General features: G+C 52.3%; 1 protein-coding gene across 3 annotated transcripts; it reads left to right on the top strand.

Annotated features, from left to right (window-relative positions):
• The first annotated feature begins 7,651 nt into the window (after positions 1 to 7,651).
• On the top strand, positions 7,652 to 12,389 carry SIX3 (SIX homeobox 3). 3 transcript variants are annotated; one of them, XM_075148153.1, is made up of 3 exons: positions 7,652 to 7,763; positions 7,839 to 8,418; positions 10,774 to 12,389. In XM_075148153.1, the coding sequence occupies exons 1-3, from the start codon at positions 7,652 to 7,654 to the stop codon at positions 10,964 to 10,966; spliced, it is 885 nt and encodes a 294-aa protein (XP_075004254.1). In that variant the 3' UTR covers positions 10,967 to 12,389. The 3 variants fall into 3 exon arrangements, with proteins under 3 accessions (XP_075004254.1, XP_075004252.1, XP_075004253.1); XM_075148151.1 differs by having other exon boundaries at positions 7,652 to 8,418; positions 10,774 to 10,933; positions 11,361 to 12,389; XM_075148152.1 differs by having other exon boundaries at positions 7,652 to 8,418.
• The last annotated feature ends 15,303 nt before the right edge of the window (positions 12,390 to 27,692 follow it).

Raw genomic sequence — 27,692 nt, 5'->3', positions numbered from 1 at the left:
ACCTTCTTCCCGTCTGCCTGGAGCGGTGCCCTGCGGAGGAAGACTGCGAAGGGGCAGGGGCACCTCAGCTGCGTTCCCGGGGCTCAGTCCCGGCGACCTTCTGCTCCCGGCCGAGCCGCTCCCACCGCACCTCCCTCTAAGAGCGAGCACTTCCCAAAAAACCAGGTTGTGCCCTTGGTGGTTTTTTCGCTCTCTTTCATGGCCATTTTCGACTGGGTTCGCTCCCTCTCTACCCGCCTCTCTCTCACACACACACACACTACAAGAGCCCGTGAGGAAGTGATCTTAATCCAAATATCAAACTTACCATACGGAGGATCCTGCCTTGGAAAAGTTCTGCTCTGCTGGGTCTCAGAGTTAAAGAAACGACCGTCATCCCTCGTTAGGACCTCAGGGCTGGGGAGAGGGGCTGCAGGTGGAGGGCCCCGGACGGGGAGCTCAGCTCCCCCGCTCTGCCCGCCCGGCTTTGCTGGCTCTGCGCCCCGGGGGGCGCGGGGGACCGAGACCCCCTTCCCCGCAGGCGGCTCCGGCGCTCTCGGGACGGGCGCGCACCGGGCACCGGCCCCAGCATTTCTCCCGCGGACACGGGCGTGCGCACCTAGACGTGCCTCCGCGGGGGCATCCGCGGGCTCCCCGCGGCGGGAGGGGGCCCCGGGGCAGCGCCACGGCTCTGCCCGGCCGCCCGCTTCTTTTTGGGGGGCTGAGTGTGTGTCGTGTGCTTGTTCACAGCTACACCGGGAAAGTGGGAGCATTTCGTGTTTACCACCGGCTCCGGCTTGTAATGGTGAGATGGAGTTCAAGCAGCGCTCCTGTGTGTCGCGGGCTCTTAACTGGAGCTTTGCTCAGTCATTGAGAGCGATAGAAAGTATATGGAAATCAATATATAGACAGTATGGAGGGCAGATAATGGATTCGAGTCAGTGAGTGTTATAATCTGCATTATGGGCTTCCTATTGTTTAGGCTGAGCACAAATTTCCAAAGGGTGAAGTGTTGGGTTTGGTGTTTTTTTCCCTCCTCTCTCTCTCTCTCCCCCCCCCTTCTTCTTCTTCTTTTTGGAGGGCTTTGTGTGTATAGGGGGAGCGGGGGGGTGTTAAATCTTCCTGACACAATTATCAGAGTAACCCCCCCCCTTCCCGCCCGCCCCATCTGATTTTAAAGGTAGTGCTTTCACGGCGAAGCTAATGACTTTCATTTAATTGAACATGCCCTGATGTAGCGGATTGTTCTCGCAGCCCTGCGCCTTTGTTGCTTTTGGGGGGAAATAAAGCTAATCAAACCTTTTGTCACGGCCAAATTCTCCCTCAGGGTCTCCCAAACATTTGTTTGAATAATTCACCTCAAGAATTGAAAATACTAATTGATTTTAAAATGCTAGCCCGGAGGGACGGGGAGGTGGGGAGTTGGGGGGGGGCTGGAAATTAGAGGCGAAGAGCAAACGTCTACCTGCCAGCGGCGAAGCCTCCGCAGTCGCTGCCCTCGCCGGGAGCCGGGGCCGGGGCCGGGCTGCGCCCCCCCCGCGGACTGCGGTGCCCCCGCCGCTGCCGGCCGCACGCTCCGTCCCCTCCCTCGGCCTCTTCTTTCCCTCCCCGCCGCCAAACTGCGCCTGGTCACCTCGGTCTCGGATGCTCCGCTAAAGTGCCGGCGGTGGCAGGGGTGGGCTCCGCCGGGCGGGGAGGGGATCCCGGTCCGGGCGCCTCGGCCCCATTCAGGGAAGAATTTTGATGCGATTCATTAGAAGTAACGAGTTGACATAAGGTAAATCTACATCGAGGGGGCCTTTCTTTGAGTGCATGGGGAAGCTTCATTAACCATCGCTAACAAGGCGTGCAAATGCTCTGATTGGGCAGCTTTCTTGTAACGCCAGGGCCTTAGCAGGATGCCCACCTAATGAGGGTCACTACAAGAGACTGATAAAATATTCAAATTTTCCGTCGCACCAGGAACTTTGTACTAAAGGAGAAAGTTGAGGCAACTGTGTGCTTGTTTACCTTGGGAAGGCACACTCGGGGGAGAAGGCATCTAGCTCTGGCAACTCCATCTCCCAGAGGAGCCCCGAGCTGGATGGTCGCTGCTTTTCGGACGTTTGTTTGTTAAATTCGTCGACAGATTCCCCCCCCCCCCCCCCCCGCCTTCCCTCGTTTTCCCCCGGTCTAATTATGTTTCTCCCGGGTTTAATACGCTGATAAATAAATAACTTGTCTGCGAGGTTGCACGCCTTTTCTTCTTTTCTTTCTTTTTTTTTTTTTTCCCCCTTGAAGAAGAATTATTAAAATCAGCCTGATGGCTTTAATGATACGTCAATCATTTCAAAGTTGCTGCTTGTTGCTAATATGTCAGCCTCTGTACACATCACCGCTACTTTCCTCGCTGCCGCGTTTAAAGTCTGTCCCCTCCTCCCCCCGCAATTTGTTTCTTCAAGTTTTCATTGCTAGGTTACGATTTCTAATTAGAGCTAAGTATTTCACTTAATATTTAATTTAGACGCCCAGCACATATATCATACCTAGATCAGTCAATCAAGTGTCCCTTGTTGATAATGCTACATCATTAAGAGTTGTGTTTAATTCAGGAGCAAGTGACTGCACGGCTGCTGCTGCTGCAGAGCAGGTAACTTTCAGCTGGCGGGAGCTGCCAGTAGATCCAGAGGGATGCGGGGAAGCAGCCCAGCCGGGCGGCGGCTGCGGCTCCGTCGCCTCCTCGGGAAAGTTCGCTGCATCCCGAGCCGGCACCTCGCCGCGGAGGTGAGCTACGCTCCTTTTCTCCTTCCTTTCAAAAAAAAAAAAAAAAAAAAAAAAAGAAAGAGTATCTCACATTTTCCTCATCCAGCCTCTGTGTTTATGCAAAATAAAGTGGGGGAGGGAGGCCCCCAAAAGTTTAACTTGGAAGCTGGAGCACTGTTTTGGACCAGTACTGAAAACCCCCCCTCAGCTTCTTAAATCAATCCAAACCGTTAAAAAAATCACTTTCCCGCTTGCTTCTTAGCACGACCGATACTGCACACATCGCATCAACAGGGCTGTATTACGGGAGCCGGATGGGCCACGTCTTACACACCCATCAAATGCGCATTCATTTGTCTCGGGAAATCGTGACTAAAATGAGAGGGAGAGGAAGAAAGAGAAAGAGGGAAGGAAGGAGTAGGATAGATGTGTTTGTAAAGACAGCATCAGTGCAAAATTGTCAGCGCTTGCCACTGAGGACTGACAAGAATTCAATTAAATCGTAGTAATAATAATAAAAAGCCTAACAAGACCAACGCGATGGGTTCTCCTTTACCTGCCCCGGGCTCTCCCTCTCTCCCCCCTCGCCTTTCCCCTCGCGGCGGCCGCGGTGCTGTATTTTCCGCTCGCCAGTACCTCGACCGCTACGCCCCAGCCCCGTCTGAACCTCTGCCTCCCCCGGTAAAAAAATAATCAGCCCTTGCAAGCGTCGACTGAGTCACTCCCGACTCGGGATTAAGGGGCACTAACTAGGCAGCAGAAAATCGCAGCCTCCTGGGAGCGACCATCAAAACAAGCAGTGAAATAAAACAGCTTCCCTCTCTGCTTCCCTGTCTTTCCCCGGAAAAGTCCTCCAGGTTGGCAGCCCGACACACGCACACACATACACACACGCATACAACTTCGCAGGGCTCCCTCCAGAAGAGAGCACAGGCTTGTCCTGGTTTATTCAGGGTGAGGTTGGTTTTTTTTTTTTTGGGGGGGGGTGTTATTCCCCTGCCCTGCAGAGAGCCACATGTCATTCTAGCAGCTAAAACAATGAATCATGCGGGATGAAGTAAGATTGACTGGAAACGGACGGCAGGTTCCCCAGCTTGGAGAAGATGGCTATCGGCAGGGAGGAGGGGGGACCCGCCTGTCACCGCCCCGGACCCCCGAGCCCCAGTGCGGGGGTGGGGAAGGGCTGGGGGGTGGGAGAAACGAGGCAGCGCACCCCGGGGGGGCTCCCCCGCGGGACCTCTGTCTGCCCGTAACAAACTTACAGGATCCGGAAGGGATTTTCCCAGCCGAGAGGGCAGCCTCTGCCCAGCCCCGTCCGCCGCCGTGCTCCCGCTCCCTCTCCCGCTGCCGCCGGCCGCTCGGCTCCGCGCCTGGCTGGGCGGCCCGCTGCGCGCGCCGCTCCGCGCTGCCCCGCGCGCCGCTCCGCGCCGCTGCGCGCTGCCGGCGGCTGCGCCCGCCCGGCTGCTGGGGCTCGGCGCCCGGCGGGTCCGGGCTCGGCATTAGCCGATCCCATTGACAGTTTGCAGCCAGCAGCTGCAGTCATTAAAAGCCATTTACACCCTGGCCTCCTCACACAAAGCTGGAGCGCCAACAATTATCTGCTTGCACATTTCAGGACACGAGAGTGTGTCCCTAACAGGCTTAGGGGAGCGCTGAATCCCCGGCCGGGCTGGGCAAGCACCGGGTCCGCTTCCCGAGGTCTGGCTGGCGACCACCGCGCCTCGGTGACCCGCGCTGGCGAGCCGCGACAACAGGCGCAAACGTTTTAGGATGCTGGCTCCGTCCTTGCAAGAGCTTCTGGCTGGCAGGGCTCCTGTGCTGGACGTCCGCGGGCGCGGAGAGGAGAGCGAGCTTCAGTAAGACCTTGATATTAGCTGATGGGCACATCAGGATTGTGGGTTTGTTCGGCTTTAAACAGGCAGACACACGCACACAGGGTGGACATGCATTGAAATGTGCTACAGAAAGATATTTTGGAAGAAAGATTTTCACCAGAAATGCAGTCGTTGTATGTTTCATACGTCTGGAGAAGGAAGGAAGGAAGGAAGAAAGAAAGAGAGAGAAAGAAAGAGAGAGAAAGAAAGAAAAAGAAAGCAAGAGAGAAAGGAGGAAATAAAAAGAAAGAGAGAAAGAAAGAGAGAGAGCATGTATACTGACGCTTTGCAAGGTTCATCAGGAATCCTAACAGAGGGATGTAACCTATAGGTGAACGACCAGTGTGTGATCGTCTGGGAGATGTAAAAAAAAAAAAAAAAGGCCGGTTTGGGTTTTATTCTGGAAATACATTTTAAGGTAGTTTAATTTGCAGCTTGAAGAAAAATGGAATCAAATATTAAGAAACTCCCGCAGGAATTCCCCCCACCCTCCCCTCTGTAATCCTTTACATAAAAGGAAAGGATTACAAAGGAAAAGATTTTGTGTGTGTGTGTATTAAAATCTTTGGCTAAACATATTGTTGTCCAATTAATACCTCCAAGTCGATTTGTAGAGGGGCTGAGAAGTCTCTTTCCCTCCTTAGCTGTACAACTGGAAATATGAGCCAGGGAGGGAGGGAGGGAAAAAAAAAGTTTTCCCCAAGTCTGTTAACAGAAGTGTTTAAGCAGATCACTAAAAATTAAGAGGGCGAGTTATTTCCATTAGGGCTGTGAAGCCATGTAGCACACCGATGACAGTTTAGTGGAAATCAGATGAATGTGTAATACAGCGAGCTTCTTCCAGTCCAGCAGCTCTTCCAACTGGACCTATTCATCTGCCACTTGGAATTATTTCACGAGGAGTGCGCTGTGAAAGGATCACAACCAGTTTGGAGCCCAGCTAAAGAACTTCTACCACCCATAGCAGTATTATTATTATCCTTCGGATAGGGCAAGTCACGCTATGTTTTCACATTTTAATTGTAATATCTCTCTTCCCCCCCCTCTTTCCCTCCATTGATGTCTGAAAGTAGTTTGGGCTCCAAGCCTCACCCCTCGATCTCCATCGGAATGCAGAAAAGATCTTTAAAAAAGTTTTGAATTCCTCAATGATTTTTCTTCTAGAAAGGCGGCTTAGGATAATTATTTCAGCTTTATTGAGGGCAGATTAGTTGAAGTCTGGATGCTGCGTTTCAATACTCGTTGTACATGCCTTTACAATGTCGGTATTGTTTGCTACTGTGTGTGAACCTATTCAAAATATACACTTTTTAACACCAAGCAAAGTCCTGTCTAAATATACACAGTAAGTCTGGAAAGATGTCCATGACCCGTACAAATCTCTGTAAATCACACTTCCATAGCTACAGAAACTAAACAAAAGAGTTACCAGCTCAAGATGCTGATTAAATCTTCTTAAAAGCAACATACCTAATAATAAATATAGTTGCATGGTAGCAAGATCTGGCGACCCAGCTAGGTCTTACTGAGGGATGGATTCAAACCACCACGGAGATTTTCCTTGCTCCCAATTAAAAAAAAAAAAAAAAAAAAAAAAAAAGAAAGAAAGAAAAGAAAATAAACCTAGGTTCAAACTCGCTTCTGCTCGCCTCCCTTTCCTCCTCCCCGCACAAAAGCCCTGCAAGTTCGCGGCAGAAATCGCGGGGGAAAGAAGAGGTGCGGTGTAAAGCCCCGGCGGATTTGGGGGTGAGGACCAGCCTCGCAAGGTCGTCTGACTCCGGAGAAAGGAAGGGGCGAGAGGAGGTGAGGCGAGTGGGAGGAGGAAAGCCAGAATGAAAGAAAAACAAAGTGGAGAGAGGGAAGAGAAAGGAGAGGGAAAGGGAAGGCGAGAAGGAGCGGGAGGGCGGGGGAAGCAAGGCGTGGGACGGGGGAGGCAGCGAGCGGGGCGCCGCCGGAGCCGGCAGCGGAGCCGGGCGCGGAGCCGGGGCGGCCGGAGCGGGTCCGGGCTGGGCGCCCTGCGCGGCTCTCAGCGGAGCCGCCGCGGAACTCCGCGGGCAGCGGATCCCTCTTTCCGCGGAGAGGGGCAGGGAGCGGGAGAGGGGAGGAGAGGAGGGAGACTCTTCGGGGACCCAGGGCTAAACCCAGCCTGTGCTGTATGTGCCTGCTTCTGGGAGGGTCACCGGCGTGAGGATGGGTCTAATGATCTCATCTTTCTTTTCTTCCCCGGCACTATTAGTGCTCAGATAGGCAGAATGAAGTGAAACTACGTGCAAATCATGTGTAAATTGTCTCAGTTAGGAGCCCTTTATCCGAACGTGTATCCCAGCCTGGCCCATTTACTTTCCCCCCATATCTCCTTTAGCTTTAACGAGGCTCGTTAAGATCACAATAATATTCCACCCTCTAATTGCTCATCCCATTCAACAAATATGTGCACACTGCTTTTCGCATTATTTGATCCCTTATTTAGGAGGGGTGTGGAGAGGGAGGGGGGAGAGACAGGGAAAAGGGGAAGTGCTGAGATTAGGAGTTGCAAAGATTAAGGAAAAAAAAAAACCAACCAGGCTTTTCCACCAACCGCCCCGCTTCCCTCCCCCCCGTGCATTTGGGCGAAGTGGTAAAAACCTTCCTTACGTACTCCGTAATGATTGGCAGGGCTGACAGTGATTGGCAGGGGCTGCCATGGCAACGCCACAACGACACTCAGAAGACCAATAGAAAAGCGAAACAAAATGTTTCAGCGCTGCACTCACTGTGGATTTAGGGGAGATATTATGAGGCTGTTGTCATTAGGGCGATTGCTGTTGAATCACTGAATCCTGACTCGGCGGCGGCGCGGGGCCGGGTGTGTGTGAGTGCGTGCGTGTGTGTGTGTGCGTGAGTGTGTGTGCGTGTGTCCGCGTGTGCGTGTGAGTGTGTGTGCCCCCGTGCCTCTATGTGGCTGTGTGTGCGTGTGCGGGTGTGGATGCGTGCGCGGTGCGTGTGCCCTTTCCTCCCTTCTTCCTCCCTTTCTTTCTTTTCTCCTTGATTTATCTCCCCCTCTCCCCGGTCATCCCATGGTGTTCAGGTCCCCGCTAGAGCTTTATCCCACCCATTTCTTCTTGCCAAACTTCGCCGCCGACCCGCACCACCGCTCCCTCCTTCTCGCCAGCGGCGGCGGCGGCGGCGGCAGCGGCAGCGGCTCGGGCTGCAGCCCCGGTGCCGGCGGCGGTGGAGGCGGCAGCTCACGGGCACCCCACGAAGAGTTGTCAATGTTTCAGCTGCCCACACTCAACTTCTCCCCGGAGCAAGTGGCCAGCGTCTGCGAGACGCTGGAGGAGACTGGAGACATAGAGAGGCTGGGGAGGTTCCTCTGGTCGCTGCCGGTGGCGCCGGGGGCATGCGAGGCCATCAACAAGCACGAATCCATCCTCCGCGCCCGGGCGGTGGTGGCCTTCCACACGGGCAACTTCCGAGACCTCTACCACATCCTGGAGAACCACAAATTCACCAAGGAGTCCCACGGCAAGTTGCAGGCCATGTGGCTCGAAGCGCACTACCAGGAGGCCGAGAAGCTAAGGGGTCGCCCGCTGGGGCCGGTTGATAAATACAGGGTGAGGAAGAAGTTTCCGCTGCCCAGGACCATTTGGGATGGCGAGCAGAAGACGCACTGCTTCAAGGAGAGGACTCGCAGCCTCCTGAGGGAGTGGTACCTGCAGGACCCTTACCCCAACCCCAGCAAGAAAAGGGAACTGGCTCAGGCCACGGGGCTCACCCCCACGCAAGTAGGCAACTGGTTCAAAAACCGAAGGCAAAGAGACAGAGCAGCGGCGGCTAAAAACAGGTCAGTGGGGCTGCGGGGCCCCGCTCCGGGGCGGGGGGCGAGGTGGGCGGCGGAGCCCCGCGGGGCGGCCGCGCTCCGCGCCGCGGCTCGGCGGCCGCCCGGCCGGCAGCGCGCTTCTGCCTCTCCTTTCCTCCTCTCCATCACCGCCACCGGGAGAAATCTGTCCCCCCGCCGGCTGGGCAGGTCGCCTCCCGGCAGCCGCAGGGACGCGGCGGGGGCAGGCACGGCTCAAAGTTGCCTGGCGCGCCCCGAGCCCTGCCCGGGGTCCCTACGGGCTCCTGGGGTGCGGGCAGGGCTGGGGCTCACCCACGGGCGTGGGCAGCTCCGTGCGCGCGTGTGTGTGTGTGCACGGGGCGCAGTGGCTGCGGCGGGGGCAGAGCCCGGCTCTCCCTGCCTCCCTCCCTTCCTCCCCGCAGCGGCTGCCGCCGGGGACGGGAAATCCCGCGGCCCTGGGTCGGTGGGCTCCGGTTTTGCTTTCGGCTTGCCGGCATCTGCGTCTGGCCGGGCTCTGGCGCGGTTCCCCCGCCGAAGGGCCGAGGCGGGCGGTGCGATTCAGAGCGGGTTTCTGCAGAGCAGGCGGCTCCGCTCCGATTGTTCGTGCTCCTCTGCGTGCGCGGCAGGATGAGCACAGGCACACGCACACCCCCAGAACTGCCTGGCGCAGGGAGAAAAAGGGAGAAAAGCCTTTAAGAGATCGGGAAACATCTTTTTTTCCTCATCCCCATTTCTCTGTTTACACTACAGGGCGACCTGGCCCTCTGGTCGTGTGCTCCCTGTGCATTTGCGCTTGCATTTATTTGCGTGTCTCTCGGTGTTGTTTTTTTTTTTTTTTTTTTAATTTCTGCTTTGCCGTAATAAAAGCGAGGCACCCTTCTTTCTTTTTTTTTCCTCGTCACCTTCCGTAAGAGTTATTTTGCAAATGAAAATGGACCCTTAATCCAGCTTGACACACTGTTTTTATTTTAATTTAAGTTTGGCTACCGCTGTAAGCGCGTAAACAAAACTTCTTGTTCTTGTAAATGCTGTCTCTTAAATTCCTCCTAATTATAGCAGTGGTGCTATTTATTCAAGATTCTGTAGGAGAAATGCAACCTAAAAGTGCCTCGCCATTTAATTTCCATTAAATGGAAAACAGATCAGCTTAGGACTGTAAATAAACAGAAGTTGCCTACGGATGCTTTTGTTGACTCAACGCTGTTGACAGCAGATGAATGCACCACGAGTTGTAAATGGGAGAAAAATCAAAGACGCTGAAATTAGACAAAATAATGAGAAATGTAGAATAAACCGGCTACATTTTTCCGTTCTTTGCAGGCAGTTAAATAGATAATACCCCGATGAGAAGCAGTTGAGCGAAGAGTGTATTTTGATTCATACTGGCAATGCTAGGCGCTAGAGGTTGTGGCTGGCTGCTCAGTCCAGGACTTTTAGCTCTTATCCTTGAACCAGACTTTCTTTGGGTTTCGAGAGGAATAAACGGGCGCAGAGGAATATTCAGAACACGCTACGGAACCTAAAAATTATTTATTGCCTCTTAAAAAAAAAAATGTTCAACGCCAATGTATCCTTAAGTGTTGACGGTGAAAGGACCAGCACTCTAAAGTTAATTTTGGTTTTCAAATGGAAAAGGGACTTAAATTTAGAGCGGAGAGAAGCGCTGTATTCCACAATCGTCCTTTTTTATTTTACTGATAGCGCTGCCTCCCCGGGACGGGACCTTCCTCCAGCCCTGCCGCAGACCCCGGAGCATTTATCTGGAAAATATTTAAGCTGATATTCGCCAGAGCACAAAACGAGGGTCCGGTACCATTCTTTCCCGCTGCAGAGCGATCCTTGCAGCTTTCCGCGGTGGCCAAGGCTTTAAGGAGCTCAGCAGACGTGGTTTTCTCCTAGGCCCGCGGTGCCTAGGATGAACGGCTGGCCGGGAAAAGGGAAGGCGCTGCTCGCGTTTTTCAAGCCACGGGGCAGGGAACCGCTTCTCCCCCCCTTTCCCGTCCCCTCTCAAACCGCCACCCCTCTATTTTTGTTCGCGCTGGGTGCCATCCCCCCGAGGTGGCCTGCCCCGGCGGGGTCCCGGGAAGCCCCGCCGCCGGCCGGCAGCGGGGGCAGCGCGGCCCGGGCGCACGGCTTGGCCCTGCCGCCCGCCGCCGCTACCGGGCTCGGCGGGGCACTGCGGGGAGGCAGCCGGGCCGGGCCGGGCCGGGCCGGGCCGGGCCGGGGGGTGCGCTCCGGGCCGGGCCGGTTCCGCGGCTGTCCCCGGGCGGGCGCGGGACCGGGCGGGCGCCGTCCCCCCGGCGGCGGCGGCCGGTGTCTCAGGGGGGCTGTGCTGTTGTTTTGTCTCCCGGCGCGATGCAGGCTCCAGCACCAGGCGATAGGACAGAGTGGCATGCGGTCTCTGGCAGAGCCCGGCTGCCCGACACACAGCTCGGCCGAGTCTCCGTCCACGGCGGCCAGCCCGACCACCAGCGTCTCCAGTTTGACAGAAAGAGCCGAGACGGGCACCTCCATCCTCTCGGTAACCTCCAGCGACTCGGAATGTGATGTATGATATCGGAAAACAAACAAAAAAACAAACAAACAAAAAATCCAAATCCAAACAGCCGAGCACCCTCTCCCCGACCCGAGCAAAACAAACCGAGGCAACCTAGAATCAGGACACACACACGCACGCACGCACACACACAGCCAGGAGGAAAGAAAAGGCCAAACCCGACCCAAACATAATAGCAAACAAACAGACAGGGATCAGAGAATCCACCACCACCACCGTCAGCCAACACCACCACCAAGAGATGGAGCTAAAACTTCAACAGTCACAAACGCTGGTGCTGCAGCGGGGGGGTGGGCGGGCGGGAAATGATAATTATTATATATAAAAAAAGAAAAAAAAAGACAAAAAAAAAACAAAAACAAAGCAAAAGTGACAATTGTATTCTTTTTAGGACAAGCACGATTTCTCCTTTGCGCTTTTCCATGGACGCATTTCACCCACTTGCATGATGATGATGATTAAATTTGTATCTGGGAAAAAATATTCTCTATAGTAAAGGAAAACAAACAGAAACCAGACAAACAAACGCAAACTCCGATCGAATTTGTACAAAAATCAAAAATAAAAAAAAAAAAAAAAAGGAACTCCTTGAAGAGGGAAATAACAAATGTTTATCGCCTTTTTGTTGGTCCTATTTCTCTCTCTTTCTCTCTCCCTCTCCCTTTCTCTCTGTTTTTTGTTTTGTTTTGGTTTTTTTTAAGTCCAAGTGATGGTCCAGCCAAGATGCAATTTTCTGTTTTTTTGTTCAGCAGACAATCATTTTATTCGTAAGCACCTTTTTTTCTACACTTCTGTCACTGCCTGTGTGGGTACTGGTTATAAATGTGGAAAAAGAATAGTTATGACTGTAACAGATTTTTATTTTTATTTCAAAATTTTATATGAATTATGTATATCTTAATGATGCGGTCATTTTCCCAGTTTGTAATATATGTGTAGAAATGCTTGTATATGATATTTGCTCTACTCTTTCTTTCTTCCTCCCCCCTCTCTGTCTATCTCCCTCCCACCCTTTCTCTCTCTCTCCTTTTTATTTTCCTTGACTCGGTGTTCCTTGCACAAACTTAGCTGTCAAGATCTGACGTGCTAGGTTTTCAAAAGGGACCTCAGCGATAGAAAAAAAAAAGAAAAAGAAAAAGAAAAAAAAAAGCTTAGGGTGCAACTGTAGTTATCTTATGCAAAAGCTATTTTGAGTATTTCATAGCAGCTTTGGGGGGTCTCTTCTTAAACTCCACGTAGGACGCTTAAACTATTGTTTCCTTAACTGCGTGTTTATCTATATGTACAAACTTTCTAAATCAAATACAGTATTCCATTTTCTTATCTATCCAGCGATGTTGGTGTTTTTGTCCGCCACGGAAAAACACGCCCTCCCCGTGGGCGCTTCGCCTCGCGCCCTGCCCCGCGGGTCGCGCAGCGCTGCGCGGCTCCTGCGCCGCCGCGGGCCCCCTCCTTCCCCGGCTCGGCGGGACACCCCGGAGGGATTTTGGGGGGACGGACCCACCCTGCGCGGAGGCTGCGGGAGGCAGCGAGGACACCGGGGCTGCGATAGCGGCCGCGGCGCGGGGCGCGGGGCACGGCTGTGTCCCTCTGGTTCCCCGCCGCCACCACGGGCTCCAGCGTTTCCCCCCTCCCCGGTCCTTTTTTTGTGCTCTCGGAGCTGAAAGGCTTCTCCTGGCCGCCTGTCTGCAGGGCAGGGTGTCTCCAGAGAGCGGTTAAGACATTTCGGGATTTGTTTTGTAGCTTTAAATGAAAACAAAAACATAAACTCCTCGCCCTAAGCGGGCTGCAGCTCCTCCCCTCGAATCCGGAGTATATTGTAATGTGCTGAAAGAAGCCTTTATTTGCATGACTAACAGTATTTCAGCATCTTTCTTTCTTCCTTTTTTTTTCTTTTTCTTTCTTTTTCTTTTTTTTTTTTTTTTCATTAATGTTTTGCTTTGCCCTGGGCAGATTATTCACCCGTGAATTAAAGAGAGGTAAATTCTAAACTTGTTTTTACTTGAAAATACAATTTTGAAACTTACCGGGGATTTAGGGAGAAACGTGCCTGGAATTTCTTGACCATTTCCAAACTAATTTGGACTTCCGATCTGCCTTTGTGTTGCCCGCGTCCTCTCTCCCTCTTCCCTCCCCCTCTTTTTTTGGGAAGTCCGAGCTAGGTTTACGGAAAGCCTTAGGAAGCGCCTGAGGATGCTTCCCCTCGCACCGCCCCCGCCCCAAGAGGTTACCTGGGGAGCCGGGGGAACCCCCAAGGGTGTGACATCTTAGAGCAAGCCACTAACGGATAATTTTAAGGAATACGCTGGTGTGCAAATACGTTCATACACCTTTGGTGCCCCTGAGGAAAAAGCCGCGCGTGTGTGCGCAGCGAGCACGAAGGGGACGTGTCCCCCGGTGAGACCCACCCCTGGCCAGGGCAGAAAAGAGTTTCCGCGCTGGGCCGCTGAGCGCCCGCGAACGGCGGAGACCCGCGTGGGGGTGGTGGTGGGGGTTTCTCCTCCGGCTCCCCGCGGGAGCCACCGCGGGGAAGGACACGGACGGTCCGAGGTAGTGCCCGCCCCGTCGGGGTTCGCCTCCCCCGCCCCGCGGGCTTCGCTCCACGCGCGGTTCCGCGGCGGGGGTCTCCCCACGGGCAGCTCTGGCGGCGTCACTGCCCCGTCTCCAGCACGAGTGGGGAGTTAAAAGAAAATAACGCCCGGTTGTGCGAAACCGGAATGGACAGGAATTGCTTGAGGGCGGGAGGAACACAGACAATAGGGCTCCCATGTTCCGCGTGGGTGGGAGAAGGGGGTCGTGTGATGACTTAGTTCTTCCCCTCCCCCATGCGGCTTTTGGAGGGGAGAAATATTACCCAGGAAGGGATAAAAGGCTCCCCAATGGCCGGCACCCTAGCACGGGTCTCACGCTTGAGCTCGGGCTGCTCTTTCTCTCCCCTCGGCAGCGAGGGAGCAGAGAGGCCTTCACAGGAAAAAATTCCGGCCCTTCCAGTCACCCCCTGGTTTGGGTAGGAAAGAGATCTTCGATGTCGGTACATTGTTTTTAAGCGCAATATTTCTGCTCCTCGCTGGTAGGAGTGTTGTTCTCATACTGCTTTATTTTTAACGGGATTTAATACCTGAAAGGATTCAGAGGCGTGAAAGTTTGGGGTTTTTTTTTTCTTTCTCTTGCTTCATTTTCGCGTCTGGAAGCTGCAGCCAGAAGGCTTCAAGCCGGCAGCAATAATCTACTTCAGCTGAGCCTTGCACTGATAGGTTTGGATTTTTCTTCCCTCTGATTAAGCCTCCAGAAGATCGCCCCGTCATGCCGTGGCGGTGAGGGGAGGCCAGAGATCGCCTTTAGCCTCACCCCACCCGTACCTGGCCTCAGGCTCCAGCCTCCCTCCCCTGCAGCCTCCCAGGCAGGGCCCTTGCTCCCATACCATTTGCCACCCCCCGCCGCCCATTCCCGAAAATTTACCCCTTTTGCCCAAACCCGGAGGAGCGAGCTGCCCCGGCCCTGGTGATCGCCTTTCCCCGGAGCCCTCCGGCGTTTGTGCGGGGCGGTCGGGGTGGGGGGACACACGTCCAGGGGGGCGCCCGTGCCTGCGCGGTTTCAGAGTGCCAAGGGTGCAGCTAATGATATGCCGTTTCAAAGCCGGGTCCGTGATGGATAAATGATGTTGTTTTAGGATTTGCATTAAAAACCTGAATGGCTGATTGAGGTGTAAATCTATGAAAAGCTGCGTTTAAGCCTTCTCACCCACTAAGTCCATCTGCCCCGGGAAGATAGGGCCTATCGAGCCCCGCCAAACTGGACGGCTGCCTCCTCCCTGCCCCTGACCGAGCATTATCGACAGCCCCTCTCCGGCATTAGTTTATTATCCACGTCGAGCTCGGCCGTTGATTAAGATGAAATTACTCGGAAGCTGAAGTGCGTTTGATCAATATTTAAGCGAAAGCCGGAGTACGGGAGGCAGATGGCCGGAGCCCGGCAGTACACCGCGCTGCCTCCCCGGGAGCCGGCCCGGGCGGCCCCGCTTCCCCGGCCTGCGCCGTCCCGCACCACTGCCTCCCGCCCACGGCCGCGGGGGCACGGCCCCGCCCCACCCGTCGGAAGTCGGGCCGAGACCAGCCGGTTCCGGGAGCAATTTGGAGGCGATAGTTCCCCCCCCGCCGCCCACCCCCTCGCCGTGGGTCTATACCGCTGCCTTCATCCCCAACGAGCTCTGGTTTGCGGCTCCAGCGGCGTGCGTGCACCCCGGCGTGGGGGTCTGGAGACCATCGGGCTCACCTGCCTGTCTCCCTCCCGCCCCGCTTTCGCTGCCCGAGGGCCGGCCCGAGCCCTTTAACATGGCTGGGTGTACTTTGTGTGCCTGCTGGGCCGCGGCTGCTGCCGGCCCTCCGCGGCCGGGCGTGGGCTTCGATCAACCCTGGCTCCCTCTGCCCGATCAATTACAAACGCCTTTTCGAGGGACTTGAATCTGCTTGCCCGTTGCCCTTAATTTTTAGCATACCCAGATGAGGTTACTGCCCCGGCCCGAAGTGAAAAGAAATGTGGACGTTGGTGCCCTGGTATTGCTCTGATTTCTTCGGTTAGCTGAGCACAACTTTCTATTCGTGTTTATTCATGCAGTTTCTTATTGAGCTCCACATCGCACTGGCCTGGATTCCGCGTGTTGGGAGAGGATAGACAAACATTGCTTTTTGCTAGAGCACACACACACACACACACACGGGTGTGCAGACTGACACACGCGCACACACACACATGCGCGAGTCCAAAATGCAGAGGGCACCCGTGGCCTGTAGCCGCATCACCTGCAGAGAGCCCTGATACACAGAAGTTTGTAAATAGTGTATAAAAAAGGGGAAAATGAACCAAACCATCCAGTTGCAAGCTGACCAAGGGATGGAGAAGGTGGGGGGGGGGGGGAGGGGGGGGGGGAGAAAGAGTTGGGAAGAAAAAGCACTAAGGATATTACCGCCAATTGTGCTAAATGTTCTCTTCTGGCACGGTACTGACAAAAGGCAGGGGCTGTGGGGACACAGCTATGATTAAATGATACTAAAGGGATTTGTGTTGCTGTGTCTGGGGGAGGGACGGCTGTGAGGTTTTGTTTTCGGCGCTGTTCTTTTTTATTTTGGAAGCAAGGTGTTTTCAGACCAGGAGGCTTCAGAGCGGCTCGACACCTCGGGATCTGCAAGAGAAGAAAGATGCAAAAGAGTGATGAATTAAAGAAAGGGTAGATGTAAATATCTGGAAGTGTGTGCTTAGAATCGCCTAGCTGTAAGAGAGACGAAGTGGCAGGATCGGCTTTCCCTGCGGCAGGCAGGTCCTTCGCCGAACAGGTCGAAAAAGAAAGAAGAAAACTACACTGAAAGTCAAGATTTACAATATCTAAAGCCAGACTGCGACTGACTTTAATTCCAGTCCTAGCAATTAGAGGGAGATTTAGCTCTACTGAAAATATTTGCTTTTTTGTCCCCATAGAAACATCATTAGGGGAAGTTCATTTAATAATAAGGTCAACTAAAGAGTATTTTTCAATGAGTGGAGGAAAAATCGCTTTCCTACTGGAATAACCTCTTTAGCAATATCTGGCAACAATAAAGTAGTGCGGCAGTTTACCGGAACACACTGATTTCCACCTGGGCCTGGAGGAGCGCGTGTGTTTACATGGGTGTATGTGTACATGCGTGGCTGTGTGCACTTGCTGATGGGATGGAGTTGATGTACGTAATGTCCACACACACGCTCACATATATATGTGGACACGCATATACGTAGACACATATGCATGTTTTCAGATTAGAGTAGCTCTTGTAGTATCTTGTAGAACACTAAATATTCCCTTTTAATATCTAAATAGGTCAATAACACAGTTCAATAACATTGGAGGTGTCTGTATATTCTCTCTCTTCAGTCTGTGATAAAACATTCTTTAAGACTATTGGGATTTTACACTGTAATTCTATTAAATAGTAATTGAAGGGTCGCGAGAGGCTATGATACAGGATCAGCAGTGTGTAAGCCGTCCGTTTGAACTTTAATTTGGAATCATAGGCAGATGGGATCACGGCCTCTTTGTGGTGCTTGCAGATTTAAAACTAGCCGGCACATGGAGGGGAAAAAAAAAAACACCACAACCCTGCAATGCAGATTCATTCATTAAACATGAAAGGTTAGTGCTAGAGAGGATAAGCGTTTGGATGTCTAGGTAAATACAGAAATATATTTTCCTCCCCTCACTTCCCTCCTACCATAACCCCCAACCATCTCAGTTACTGATTTTCTATTGTTATTACAAATAACTTTCCTTTATATCCCCAGTGGGGATAAGTGTACCTGAATGACTTATTTATACCTGCACCACAGTCTGTCTGCGAAACTTTTATTCCACTTGCAGCCAGGGGGGAAGCCAGCTTTATTTATTTATTTACTCTTTCGCTGCCTCTTCCTTGCGCCTCCTTGGACTCTTTTTAAAACTCTCTTGGAAGTATTGCCGGAGCCAAGCCCCGCTATATAGCTGGGGACATGGCAGAGAAGGAGAGAGCTGTTTTCAGTTTAAAAGGGGGACAAAAGTGTGTGGTATGAATTGATCCGCATGAGCCGGGAGGCGAGCGATAAAAGTCACATTCTGCAGGAGGAGCCGTGGGTGTGCTGCTGCTGCTGCGTGTCGCGGGGAGCTGCTGAGCGCGGCCGAGGTGGCGTGTGCGCGTGGGTGTGGGTGCGTGGGTGTGGGTGTGTGTCCGTGGGTGTGTGTTGGTGAACTCTTAGGCCCGAGGACGTTGTAGTTCCACCTTACCTGAAAACAAAAGACTTTCCAACCGCGAGAGTCAAATCCGCCCCCCCCACCTTCCCCGGCTGTATCGTATTAAAAAGGAGCTTTCATTGTTTATTTCTAAATATTTGTGAAGCAGACAGTGTATGGGTTAACCTAATTAACACATCCATACTGTATATTCGTGGACCAAACCGTACGGCGAATTTCTAATGCGATGGTTGAATGTGATAGTCATTTCTGTGTTACAGGAGATTACAGCAACACTGGAGCATTTCCAGATTGTAGATGGTTTTAGATGTTGAATTTCCAGATGAGTATTTACCATCATAACTAATTTAAGACCATTATTAAATAGAAATTCTCAGCAGGGCTCTTTAATGATGGAACACGTTACTAATTACAGAGTTTACGCTCTGTTTTGGCTAAGCAGTCTAGAGGGATGGGATTGTGCTCTGCATGCAAAGCCAATATTACTAACGAGGAGGCATCATACCCCTAACATTTCAATCATATTATTAAAGAAAGCCACTTCTTGCCTTATCTGCGCCAGGACATAGCAAGAGCATTTTGTTTACCCGGCTCCCAAGCTCTGGAAATAGCTGGAAGAGAGAGCGGGACCCCTCCCCTGCCTCCCCCCTGCTCCCAGCGCTCTGGCCTCGGCACCCGGCCGGCGGCGGGGCTGTGCAAACGGGCCGCTCCCGCTCCCCGCCGCCCGCCGCGCCCCCGGGGCTCCCGCCCCGCCGCCCCCGTCCTGCCGGGGCCGCCCCGCCGCCCTCCGCGGCCGCGGCGGGCAGCCTCTGCCCGGCACTCCGCGCCGGGGGAAAGAGCTACAGCCAGGGAGAGAGCGGAGAGAGCAGCTGGGGCGCCTTCCCCGCTCCCCCCAAAAGTCGCGGGCATAGATGCATACGCACCGAGTAGCTACACAGAATTGGCGTGTGCGGGTAGATGCGTACAAACGCCCGTGTAAGTAAAGGGCATGCAGAAACAGTTTTGGTGTCCTCCCGCTCCCTCACCCCTCCACCCCCCCCGGGAGACCACGTCCCGGGAAGCGGCCGGCCTTTCTCCTGGAGGACGCCGAGGCTCCCGTCGAAGCCCGAGGAAGCAGATCTACGCCACGAGGTTTGCCATAAGCCAGGCTGCGGGAGAGGGGCCGCGCCGCAGCCCCCGCGCCCCCTGCCCCGGTAGGAGCGGGGAAAGGGGGACCGGAGGGCGGCCCGGCGCCCCGGCCCGCCGGCTGGCTGAGCCCCTGCTCCCGCGCCTCTGTCCCCTGGGTCATCCCGCACGTGCAGGGCTGGTGCTCGCCGTTTCTTTGGAAATACAATAGCCCTGGAGACAGAAGGAGGCAAAGAAGATCCGTGGCTTATTTACTCATCTCAGATGTGGGCCACCTAAAATTACATTTAGTTTTCCTGACAATGGCAATTTTCCTCTTACCCACCCACTTCCCGGCCCACCTCCTCCCTCTCTCCAGGTTACGGAGCACGCTGTCGCGTTCAGACCCGGTGTCAGTGCCACGTTTTCGTTGCCCTTGAAAGGACGACAGACGGTTCTCAGCCGATTTTCATTCTCGCTATCCATTAATATATTTGATCTGGACGATTAGTAAGTACCGAAGACAGGTTTGCAATAACCTGCTATTACGTTCCGTGGCCGTTTTGCCCGAGGAAAGACTTTTTGGATTGGCTCGTTCTGCCTGTCTTAAAAAGATTCAGTATCTCTCCTCTCTACAGATAGACAAACACATGCACGTGTATGTGTATATATATACAGAAACACACAAACACATTTTCTCTGTATATACACATACGTGTTTGCAAGCGCAGTTGCGTATTTCCTATCACACCCCCTCCCCCTCCCAATCTGGCCTTACAGAACACAAAAATCGAGGAGGCACAAGAATACAGGCCAATGGCCGGAGGCTCGAAAGGTCTCCCCCTCTCCTTCTCTTTTAAAGAACCCTTTCATGCCATCTAAACAACAATCTGAACGTAAAAATCTTCGGATGGATTTGAGGGAAATTAAATTGTCTCCCCCCGCTGTGTGCTTGTGAGCGAGTCAGACTGTGTTAACTGTTCTAAATGGATTCTCTCGGTTTGTCTACTTATGTGTTTTACTGCAGCGTGTCTTGTTCAATAACGCAGGATGTGGCACTCGGTGTAAATCCGGCCGCTCTTCTGGGGCCTCGACGCTTCCCGGTGTCAAGGAAATTCCATCTCGGCGGCCGGGTCGCCTCCGCGGCCCCCGGCTGCGGCCCCAGGACGGGGGACCCACTCCCTGCTGCTTCGGGGCGCTCCGGACAGGGTGGTTTCTCCCGGGACTGGGGCTCCCCCGTCCTCCAGGCAAAGCTAGGCAGAAGGCAAGCCCCGGAAGTGGACGTGCATCCCCCCGGCCGTGCTGGCTGGGACCCTCGCTGCGCACTCCCACAATTGCCCCACTCCTGCCGAGGCACAGCCAGCCGTCGCGGGGGGAAGGATGCCCGGCTGGGGCGGCCGTGCCGCCTCCCCTCGGCCGGGCAGCGCGGGGGCTGTGCGGGGACGGGGGCGCCGGAGACGGGCTCGGTAAGGGGGTGCCGCCCCACTCTGACCGCCCCTCGCGAGGCGGGTCGCGCCGGGCCGGGCCGAGCTGAGCTGAGCCGAGCCCAGCCGTGCCCGGCGCTGCCCGCGGGTGCGGGCCAGCGGCGCGGTGCCCCCTCCCCGGCGGGCCCTTCCCGCCCCGCGGCGTCCTGGGCGCCGTGTTCCCGCCGCGCCGCGCTCCCGCCGCCACCGACGGCGCCTCAGCCCGTTTGGAAACTGACTCATTCTGTAAATAATCTTTGACGTCCCCACAAAGCCGCCCTTCGAGAGGAGTTTATTAGCACGGAGCCATTAAAACAGATGTCATGTTAGCTTTCCCGTGACATTTGGGTGACACATCTCTCCCGATGAATTGCTAATTGTCTTCCCGCCCGCAGTAAACATCCCGCTCCATTGTCTGCGCTCAAGAGAGTTTCTGCCGCAAAATACGGTCCATCGCGGCGGAGAGACCTCGCCGTGCACCGCCCCGGCCCCTGCCCCTGCCCCTGCCCCTGCCCCTGCCCCTGCCCCTGCCCCTGCCCCGGCCCCGGCCCTGGACCCTGCTCCGGCCCCAGTGCCCCTGCCCCCTCGGCCGCAGAGCTCCCCCTCTCCCGCCCCTCAGCTCCCGCCCGCTGCTGCTGCCCCCCGGCTGGAGCTGCGGCCCCTTCCTCGCACCTGGCGGTGCGGCAGGCCCGACCCGACAGCCCTCTGCTCTGCCCGGCCCCGTTCCCTCCACGGCAAGGGCCCCCTCGCCTAGAGCACCCCCGGCCCGGCCCCGGCCCCGGCCACGACTCCTGCCCGCCGGGTTCCCGGAGCGCAGCCCCGTCCGAGGGGCCGGGGCAGGGGGGATGAGCGCGGCCCTCTCGCCGTCTCTCCCCTTCTAGCATAACACCCTTCCCCAGCTCCTCCGAAATGTTTCTTTTGCTTGGAACAAAAGGTGTGTGTGGCGGGGTGGGGGGAGGCTGCCCGTTTCCAGCAAAGTCCAGGCACGGAGGTGGCATATGTCATTTTCTGCAGACTTCGGATGTGAAAAGCAGGGGTGTGCAGCGCCGAGCCTTCCCCTCCTCATCCCCCGGTGGAGGCACTCGGAGGAAACCGCCTGAGGGCTTTGAGGGGATGAGACAGAGCAGCCCTAAAGAAGAGCTTTGCAGCTGAGAGCTGGCTGAATCCGTCTTACCTATGTACATAGGGTTTCATATTCATAGCCGTTGTCTGTACGTTGATACATAATCTCTCGCCCTTGTTAATTCTCAATAGATGCAGAGATAACTAATCCTCCCAGCTAGATAGACACGGGCAGATTACGTGAGTGCAGTCTATCTACCTATCTGCCTGTATATCCACACGCGCATACATCCACGCACCGGCAGACGTAAAGCGGTTTCACAGGGTTTCTTCCACAGGAGTACACAGAGGTGGGCAGATGCAGAGCCCGACACCTTGCCTGACAGATGTAGAAATATTCGGTGAGAATAAACATATACGTATCACTCACATATTTGAGGCTACCTGACGTTGTCGTTTTTATGTACTGCATCCACTTTCTTTCCTTCTCCGCAATGTGCTCGAGTTTTATACAAACACGTACAAGCTTTTATTAGAGAGGAAAATTACGGAAAGAGGGAGAGGGAGGCGAAAGATTGGGTAGATCCGTAGTCTTTAAAAAAAAAAAGCCAAAACAGCACTTGAAATTATTTAGCTGCGGGATAAAGAGACCTATTTGGCATCAACTGAGACGTTATTTTGATTACCCAAAAGCGTACCCGTCTTTAACGCCAGCCAGCATTTGCAGCGAGGGTTACCTGGGCTCTGCTTTGTTCTGATTTTTAGCGTAGATGTTTTATGGATGGCAATCGCAAAACAAAGCGGTGTTGGGATGTTGGGATGCCTGCTAAATCTCACCTTGAGTGTGCCCAGCCCCTGCCCGCCCCCAGCCCGGGGGTGCTCAGCCCCCCTTCCCCAGTGAAGCCGGGGGCGATGACGCCGGTGGGGCAGCGCCCGTCCCCGCCGGCTACTCTAACACCGTCGTCTGAAGCCGGTCGAGTTTGTAAATGTCGTTTAATACCTGTCCGGCCCCGCGGATGGGGCCGCTCTGCAGCCGCTCGGGGAGATGCCCGGCCCGGGCACGGCGGGAGCGGTCCCACGGCCGCCGCCGGGACTCGGTGCCCCCGGCCCCCCCCGGCCCCTCCGGGCCGGCTCGGCCCGGCGACCCCGCAGGGAATGGCCCCTCAGGGCGCACCGCAGCCTGCCAGCCGCAGCTCTGGGCAAATGGGAACCCTGTTCCCGGCGCGGGTGGGGGGTTTCAAATGCCACCTCGCTACTCCTCGGTGAATATTAAACATCATTGTCTTACAAATGAGGAGAAACCGCTACCGTCAGAATAATAATAAACTAGTGCTTGAAACCCTAAGGCTCTTATAGCGGGTCGTTAGAGGCGACGAAGCTCTTAGCTCTAAAATCGGATTCCTCCCACCTGCGAATCCCCGTGTCCTGATGTCCTGAAACTGTCTGTCCTGTTCGTAATCTTTGTTCTGCTATTAGCGATACAATACACATTGATCCCCACAAGAATGATCCCGGATGAATTACTCCCGCAAGGACTCTTCCCCGAAAAAGAGTACCTTCACTCCGCTCCTGCCCTTCCGATGATCGAGTTTTCTCCTTGATTGGAAACTGTAATTTTCGGGGGGGACAAGGGACTTTGTCACTGAATTTGGGTTAGAAAAGGAAGGTAGACCATGCTCCCTTGCCAAGATTTTTCCCTTCGGCTAATGACTTTGTCCTATGTCAGTGAAGTGGCTAAGACTTGTTTTTATCTGCAGGTCCAGAGCAAATGTTGAAGAAGTCTTGAATTTTACACCTCTCTGCTGCGGCTGTGAATGAGTCAGTCGCTCACTCCGAGAATTACCGAGTTATCAGAGGGGAAACAGCTCACTGCAGACAAATAGGGATCGTGTATTAGGAAACAGCTTCCCGAGCTGTATTGTTCAGGCTGATGCTTATTTCTCTCCTTAGAAAATCAAGATACTCCTCGGTCTCATGCAACATCCTAGCGTTACATCTCAGGAACGGAGAGAGAAGTCCGGAGAACTGAAGGTGACACGTTGGAAAATGCAGGCAAGAAAAAAGCACCCCGCCAAAATAAAAACCTTCTCACCAAAATAAAGCACCAAATAAACCACAAATCTATATGTAATCAATACTGATCTGGAACCAATCTGTTCTTCCCTGGCTGCGTGCGGATCCCAGGGCTACAAGTGCTTGTGATTACCGAGAGTAGGAGGGTCATTTTCTAACAAGGGTGCTCACTGTATCTGAGCTCCAAATTATCCAGAGAGGACAGATGGCCCTTCTGATCTTATAATGAGAGCAGGGAGTGATTATCAGTCTGAACCAAAAAATGATGCTCTGCTGACATATTTTCACCGTTCTGAAATCTATGCTTGCACTTATGCTTCGCTTCATATCCCTCTTCGTTTAATTTAGGCATCGTTTGGGATTTCGGAGAGCTGCGTGAAATCCATTTATTTATCTCTCTCTGTGCGTCTCTGCCTCTCTCCCCATGTATCTGTCTAGGACGTGTGCAGACACAAAACAAAGGAAAGCAAAAGGTCACTTCACAGGAACTCTTAAGCCAAATCACGCTTGGCAAAATATTTATATATAAATATATTTGCCAATAATTAAGAAACCCAGCTGCCTCCCGGATGCCTAGATTTTATGTTTGCTTCTTGGCTGTTTTCTGGAGCTGTTGCATTCCATCTTTGCAATTACTGCGATATGCGGTGAGTCAGCCCAGACCCGAGCTCCCTTTGGAAAAAAAAAATTCGTACTTGTGTATGTACACATTTGGGGTTTGTATACACACTTTATTTTTTTGCAGAGAGTAGAATCCCCTATGGAGGAGATATACAATCATGATGGCCGGGTAAATGTGAAGGAAGGTAATACTTTCATTTGCAGATTGCTGCGAATTTTCAGCCTAAAAGCAGTGTTAGTTCACCTCTGTCCAGCACAGAAAGCGTTACAGAGAAGGAGGCCCAGGGAAGTTTCCAAAATATCTGTGGTGGCTGGCAGGAATCAGATCTCCATCCCTCTGTTCAAGCTCCTCAGAGGTGAGCTTGCAATCGCAAAGAAGTTTGGTCAGTACAAACAAATTAAATCGGGGAACTGTTCACTGGTTACACAGTCATTTCACTCCCTTATTTACACTGTAATATTGCATTACCCTCTAATTGTCACATATACTTTTCACTCTCCAAATATGAAAGACAAATATTGAATCCATTTAAAGTTGTGCCACTTACCAGGCTGACCGGCTGGGCAGGGAAAGCATTTTCAGCGTGTTCTTGCTGCCATCTACTGGTCCCACAGCTCTGAGCGAGCTCTTCACCCCCGAAACTTTTCTGTTTTCACATCCGAGAAGAAAAAGGTCTATGGCAAGCAGTGGGAGACGCAGCTAGGAAAAGCCATGGTAATGTCGCCAGTGGCACTGGGAGGTCGCCGCGCCATTCATTTTAAGCATAGGAAGTAACTCCTCTTTTCTTCACTGCAGCTATGCTCACTACTTGGAGCTAAGTACGTGCATCTATCTTTGCAGACTCCAGCTCTAGATGTAAGGTGATTTTATACAAGGAAGGCAGTTATTTCATATTTTTGGTGCTAAGAGATTCCAACAATATGTTCTTTGAAGAACAACCATTTGTTTTGCGGAAAGAAAAAAAGTTTTAGATATCCTATATCATTACCATCATCATATTTAAAGGCATCTATTGCCAAAGTTTTCCCTACTCCCTTTTCCCTCTTCAGTACCCATCTGAATTCCACCCCCAAGCTGTGGCAGGAGGTGTGCCATACTACATAAGTAACAGTAGTGTGGCTTCATCTGTATTTTGTCAACACTCTGTCTAGAAAGTACTTTGTTTTCATAGCAGAAGCATTTTCCCTGAGGTATCATCTCATGTTATTGTCTGTTTATTTCCAAATGACTGCTGATTTGAAATAATGACACCATCTAGTAATTTTATCCCACATGTGTGAAACACGCACCATATACATAAACAACTTCTTAAAGGAATGTGTGGTTAGGAGAAATAGATAGAATGATACTTACCATTTCCACCTGTAGACTGCCTGGGCCAGATCCACTGAGGGCTTAACTGTCACTTAACTACCGAGGCTTGAGATAAGTCTCCTAGGTTCCTGTGATTCCTCCAGTAAAGCCTTCACAACACTAACACTGCAGATACACAGTGTATAGCGACTGTCCATGTTCTGAGGGCATCAAGAAGCTTTGGGCCTTGGGCCCAGCAGGTACCTCAGGTCAAGCATCCCTTTCTGGAGCTCACCTGCAGGGCCTCACTCAGGGGGCACTGATTTATCCTATTAAAAATACTGCCACCTCCATGGTCTCTTGGGATGTGAGAAACTTGGGTATTGATTCTTACTCCTAATTCCTTTAATCCCTTAGGCTTTATCTTTTGGAGACAGGTTTCTGAGGTAGCCTTTCTGAGTCGCCTTACCTTCTCTATTCATAATTCTGCCTGACTAGTTTAGTCATCTCCTGGCTCCATGTCACAGCTTCTGAGGCACCTGCCCTTTGGTACCAGGGATCTCCACGTAACGGAGTTTAAGAACCCAAAGTTTAAAACTCCACTTGGCAGGAGAACTCCAACAACGCATGTGATGCAATGCTGAGAGCTTAAGTTGCCCGTGCCTTGTTCTGAAAAGCCAAAATTAAACAGCATGGTCTCCATGCAAGAAAACTGAGACTGAGAGGAAACACCATCTGAGCAGAGCAGTAGTCTGGTGTGAGGTATGTGAGGTATTGATCACAGAACAAGGCCTTCACAAACTGGCAGAGGGTCGTATCCATCTCTCCAAGATCTCCGAGTGTCACTCCATCTTTGAGTGCTGTTTGTTTGTGATTAAGCAATACGGTGCTTAGTCGTACCTGTAGGAAGCACAGGTGACAGCTTTTGGCTCCTAAGTGACTAGCTAGCCACCCTGAGAAGTTACCTGACACCTGCTTTTCTTTTACTGCTGTTAGTCTGAGTTTGAATGTCCATAGGGATTCTGTCTCAGCATATATGAACATCATCATCGTATTAAACAGAACATTATATTTAAAAGTATTTAGCAGGACTGCAGAAAAACAGCAGGACATATTTGTTGTACATTCTGCTTTGCCAGTGTGACATCCACATGACAGCTGTGGTCCGTGATCACTCGTTTTTTAATCTGATAGCCACTTTCACTTACACTTGCAAAATGCATTAATGCACTGCAATATGGTGCTGTAACACAGCATATACTAGCTGCATGCATTTAACCTGTGTGGTGCTGTAAAATACCTGTGCCTCCCAGGTTGAACAGATGGCCACAGAAGATGTTACCTGATATCGCTGGTTAAATGACTCTCTGCACATGAGAACGTTATTTTTGGGCAGTATAGCCTATGATCATATGGGTCCTCGGTGACTGAGATGCAAGCGTACAGAGAACACAGCTGAGGCATGTTCTTGGCTTGAGTTGAGGTGAATGAGAATGGTTTGTGTCATTTTGCACACTCTGAATGATTCCAAAATCATGGCAATGGGCTTTGTGCTGAGACTGTTGGCTAGCTTTCATTAAATAAGAAATTATTTTTACTCAAGGGAACGGTCCAGAATCTTGTATAAGTGAATATATCACAAGGAATTCTGAAAAGCCCAGTAGAAAAAATTATGTTAATGTTGTTTTAAGTAATGTTCATCATATGACACTGTGAAACATAATGAGTAGCCTGCACATCTTGCTGCATCACTAATTCATATTAATACAATTCTTTTTTCTGAGATGGTTTGCAGTATTTCTTGTACTAACATGTGAGTGGTACTTCGAAGTCAATTGATGCCTACTGTTCAATGTAATTAGCAAATTTCAAAACTGAGGGATTTTATTCTATGGAAATGTTAACATTCCAAACTTTTCTTTCAGGGCAACAAAAAGGCAAAATTCTGAAATTTTAGATACTCAGGAATATTTACGTGCACTACCAAAATCTTCCATTTCAGTAAGGCTGGAACACTCCATGCTGGTGTGGATTTCTTTTGACTTAATATTTTCAATTTTTCTACTCTCTTAATCTAAATTATAAAACCTAAGGGAAACACTTCAACAACTTAGAAATTAAATGTTCCAGTATTATTTGCAAAGAATATTCATAGAATTTTCAGCAACTGGTGTTGAAATTGACAAATTAGAACATTTTTAACCAGCTCTAATTATCAGATAGTAAAGTGGCTAGATGGATAGGAGACTGACTGCTCTGCAAAATAATCATTTACACTGAAACTGATCACTCTCATTATTATGATTTATGTGCTAAAATATGTGTATGAATTATGAAACAAGGGAACTTGCA

The sequence above is a fragment of the Calonectris borealis genome, chromosome 3 (assembly GCF_964195595.1).
Source record: "Calonectris borealis chromosome 3, bCalBor7.hap1.2, whole genome shotgun sequence".
NCBI classification, from domain to species: Eukaryota; Metazoa; Chordata; class Aves; order Procellariiformes; family Procellariidae; genus Calonectris; species Calonectris borealis.
This window is presented reverse-complemented; position numbering and strand designations above follow the sequence as displayed.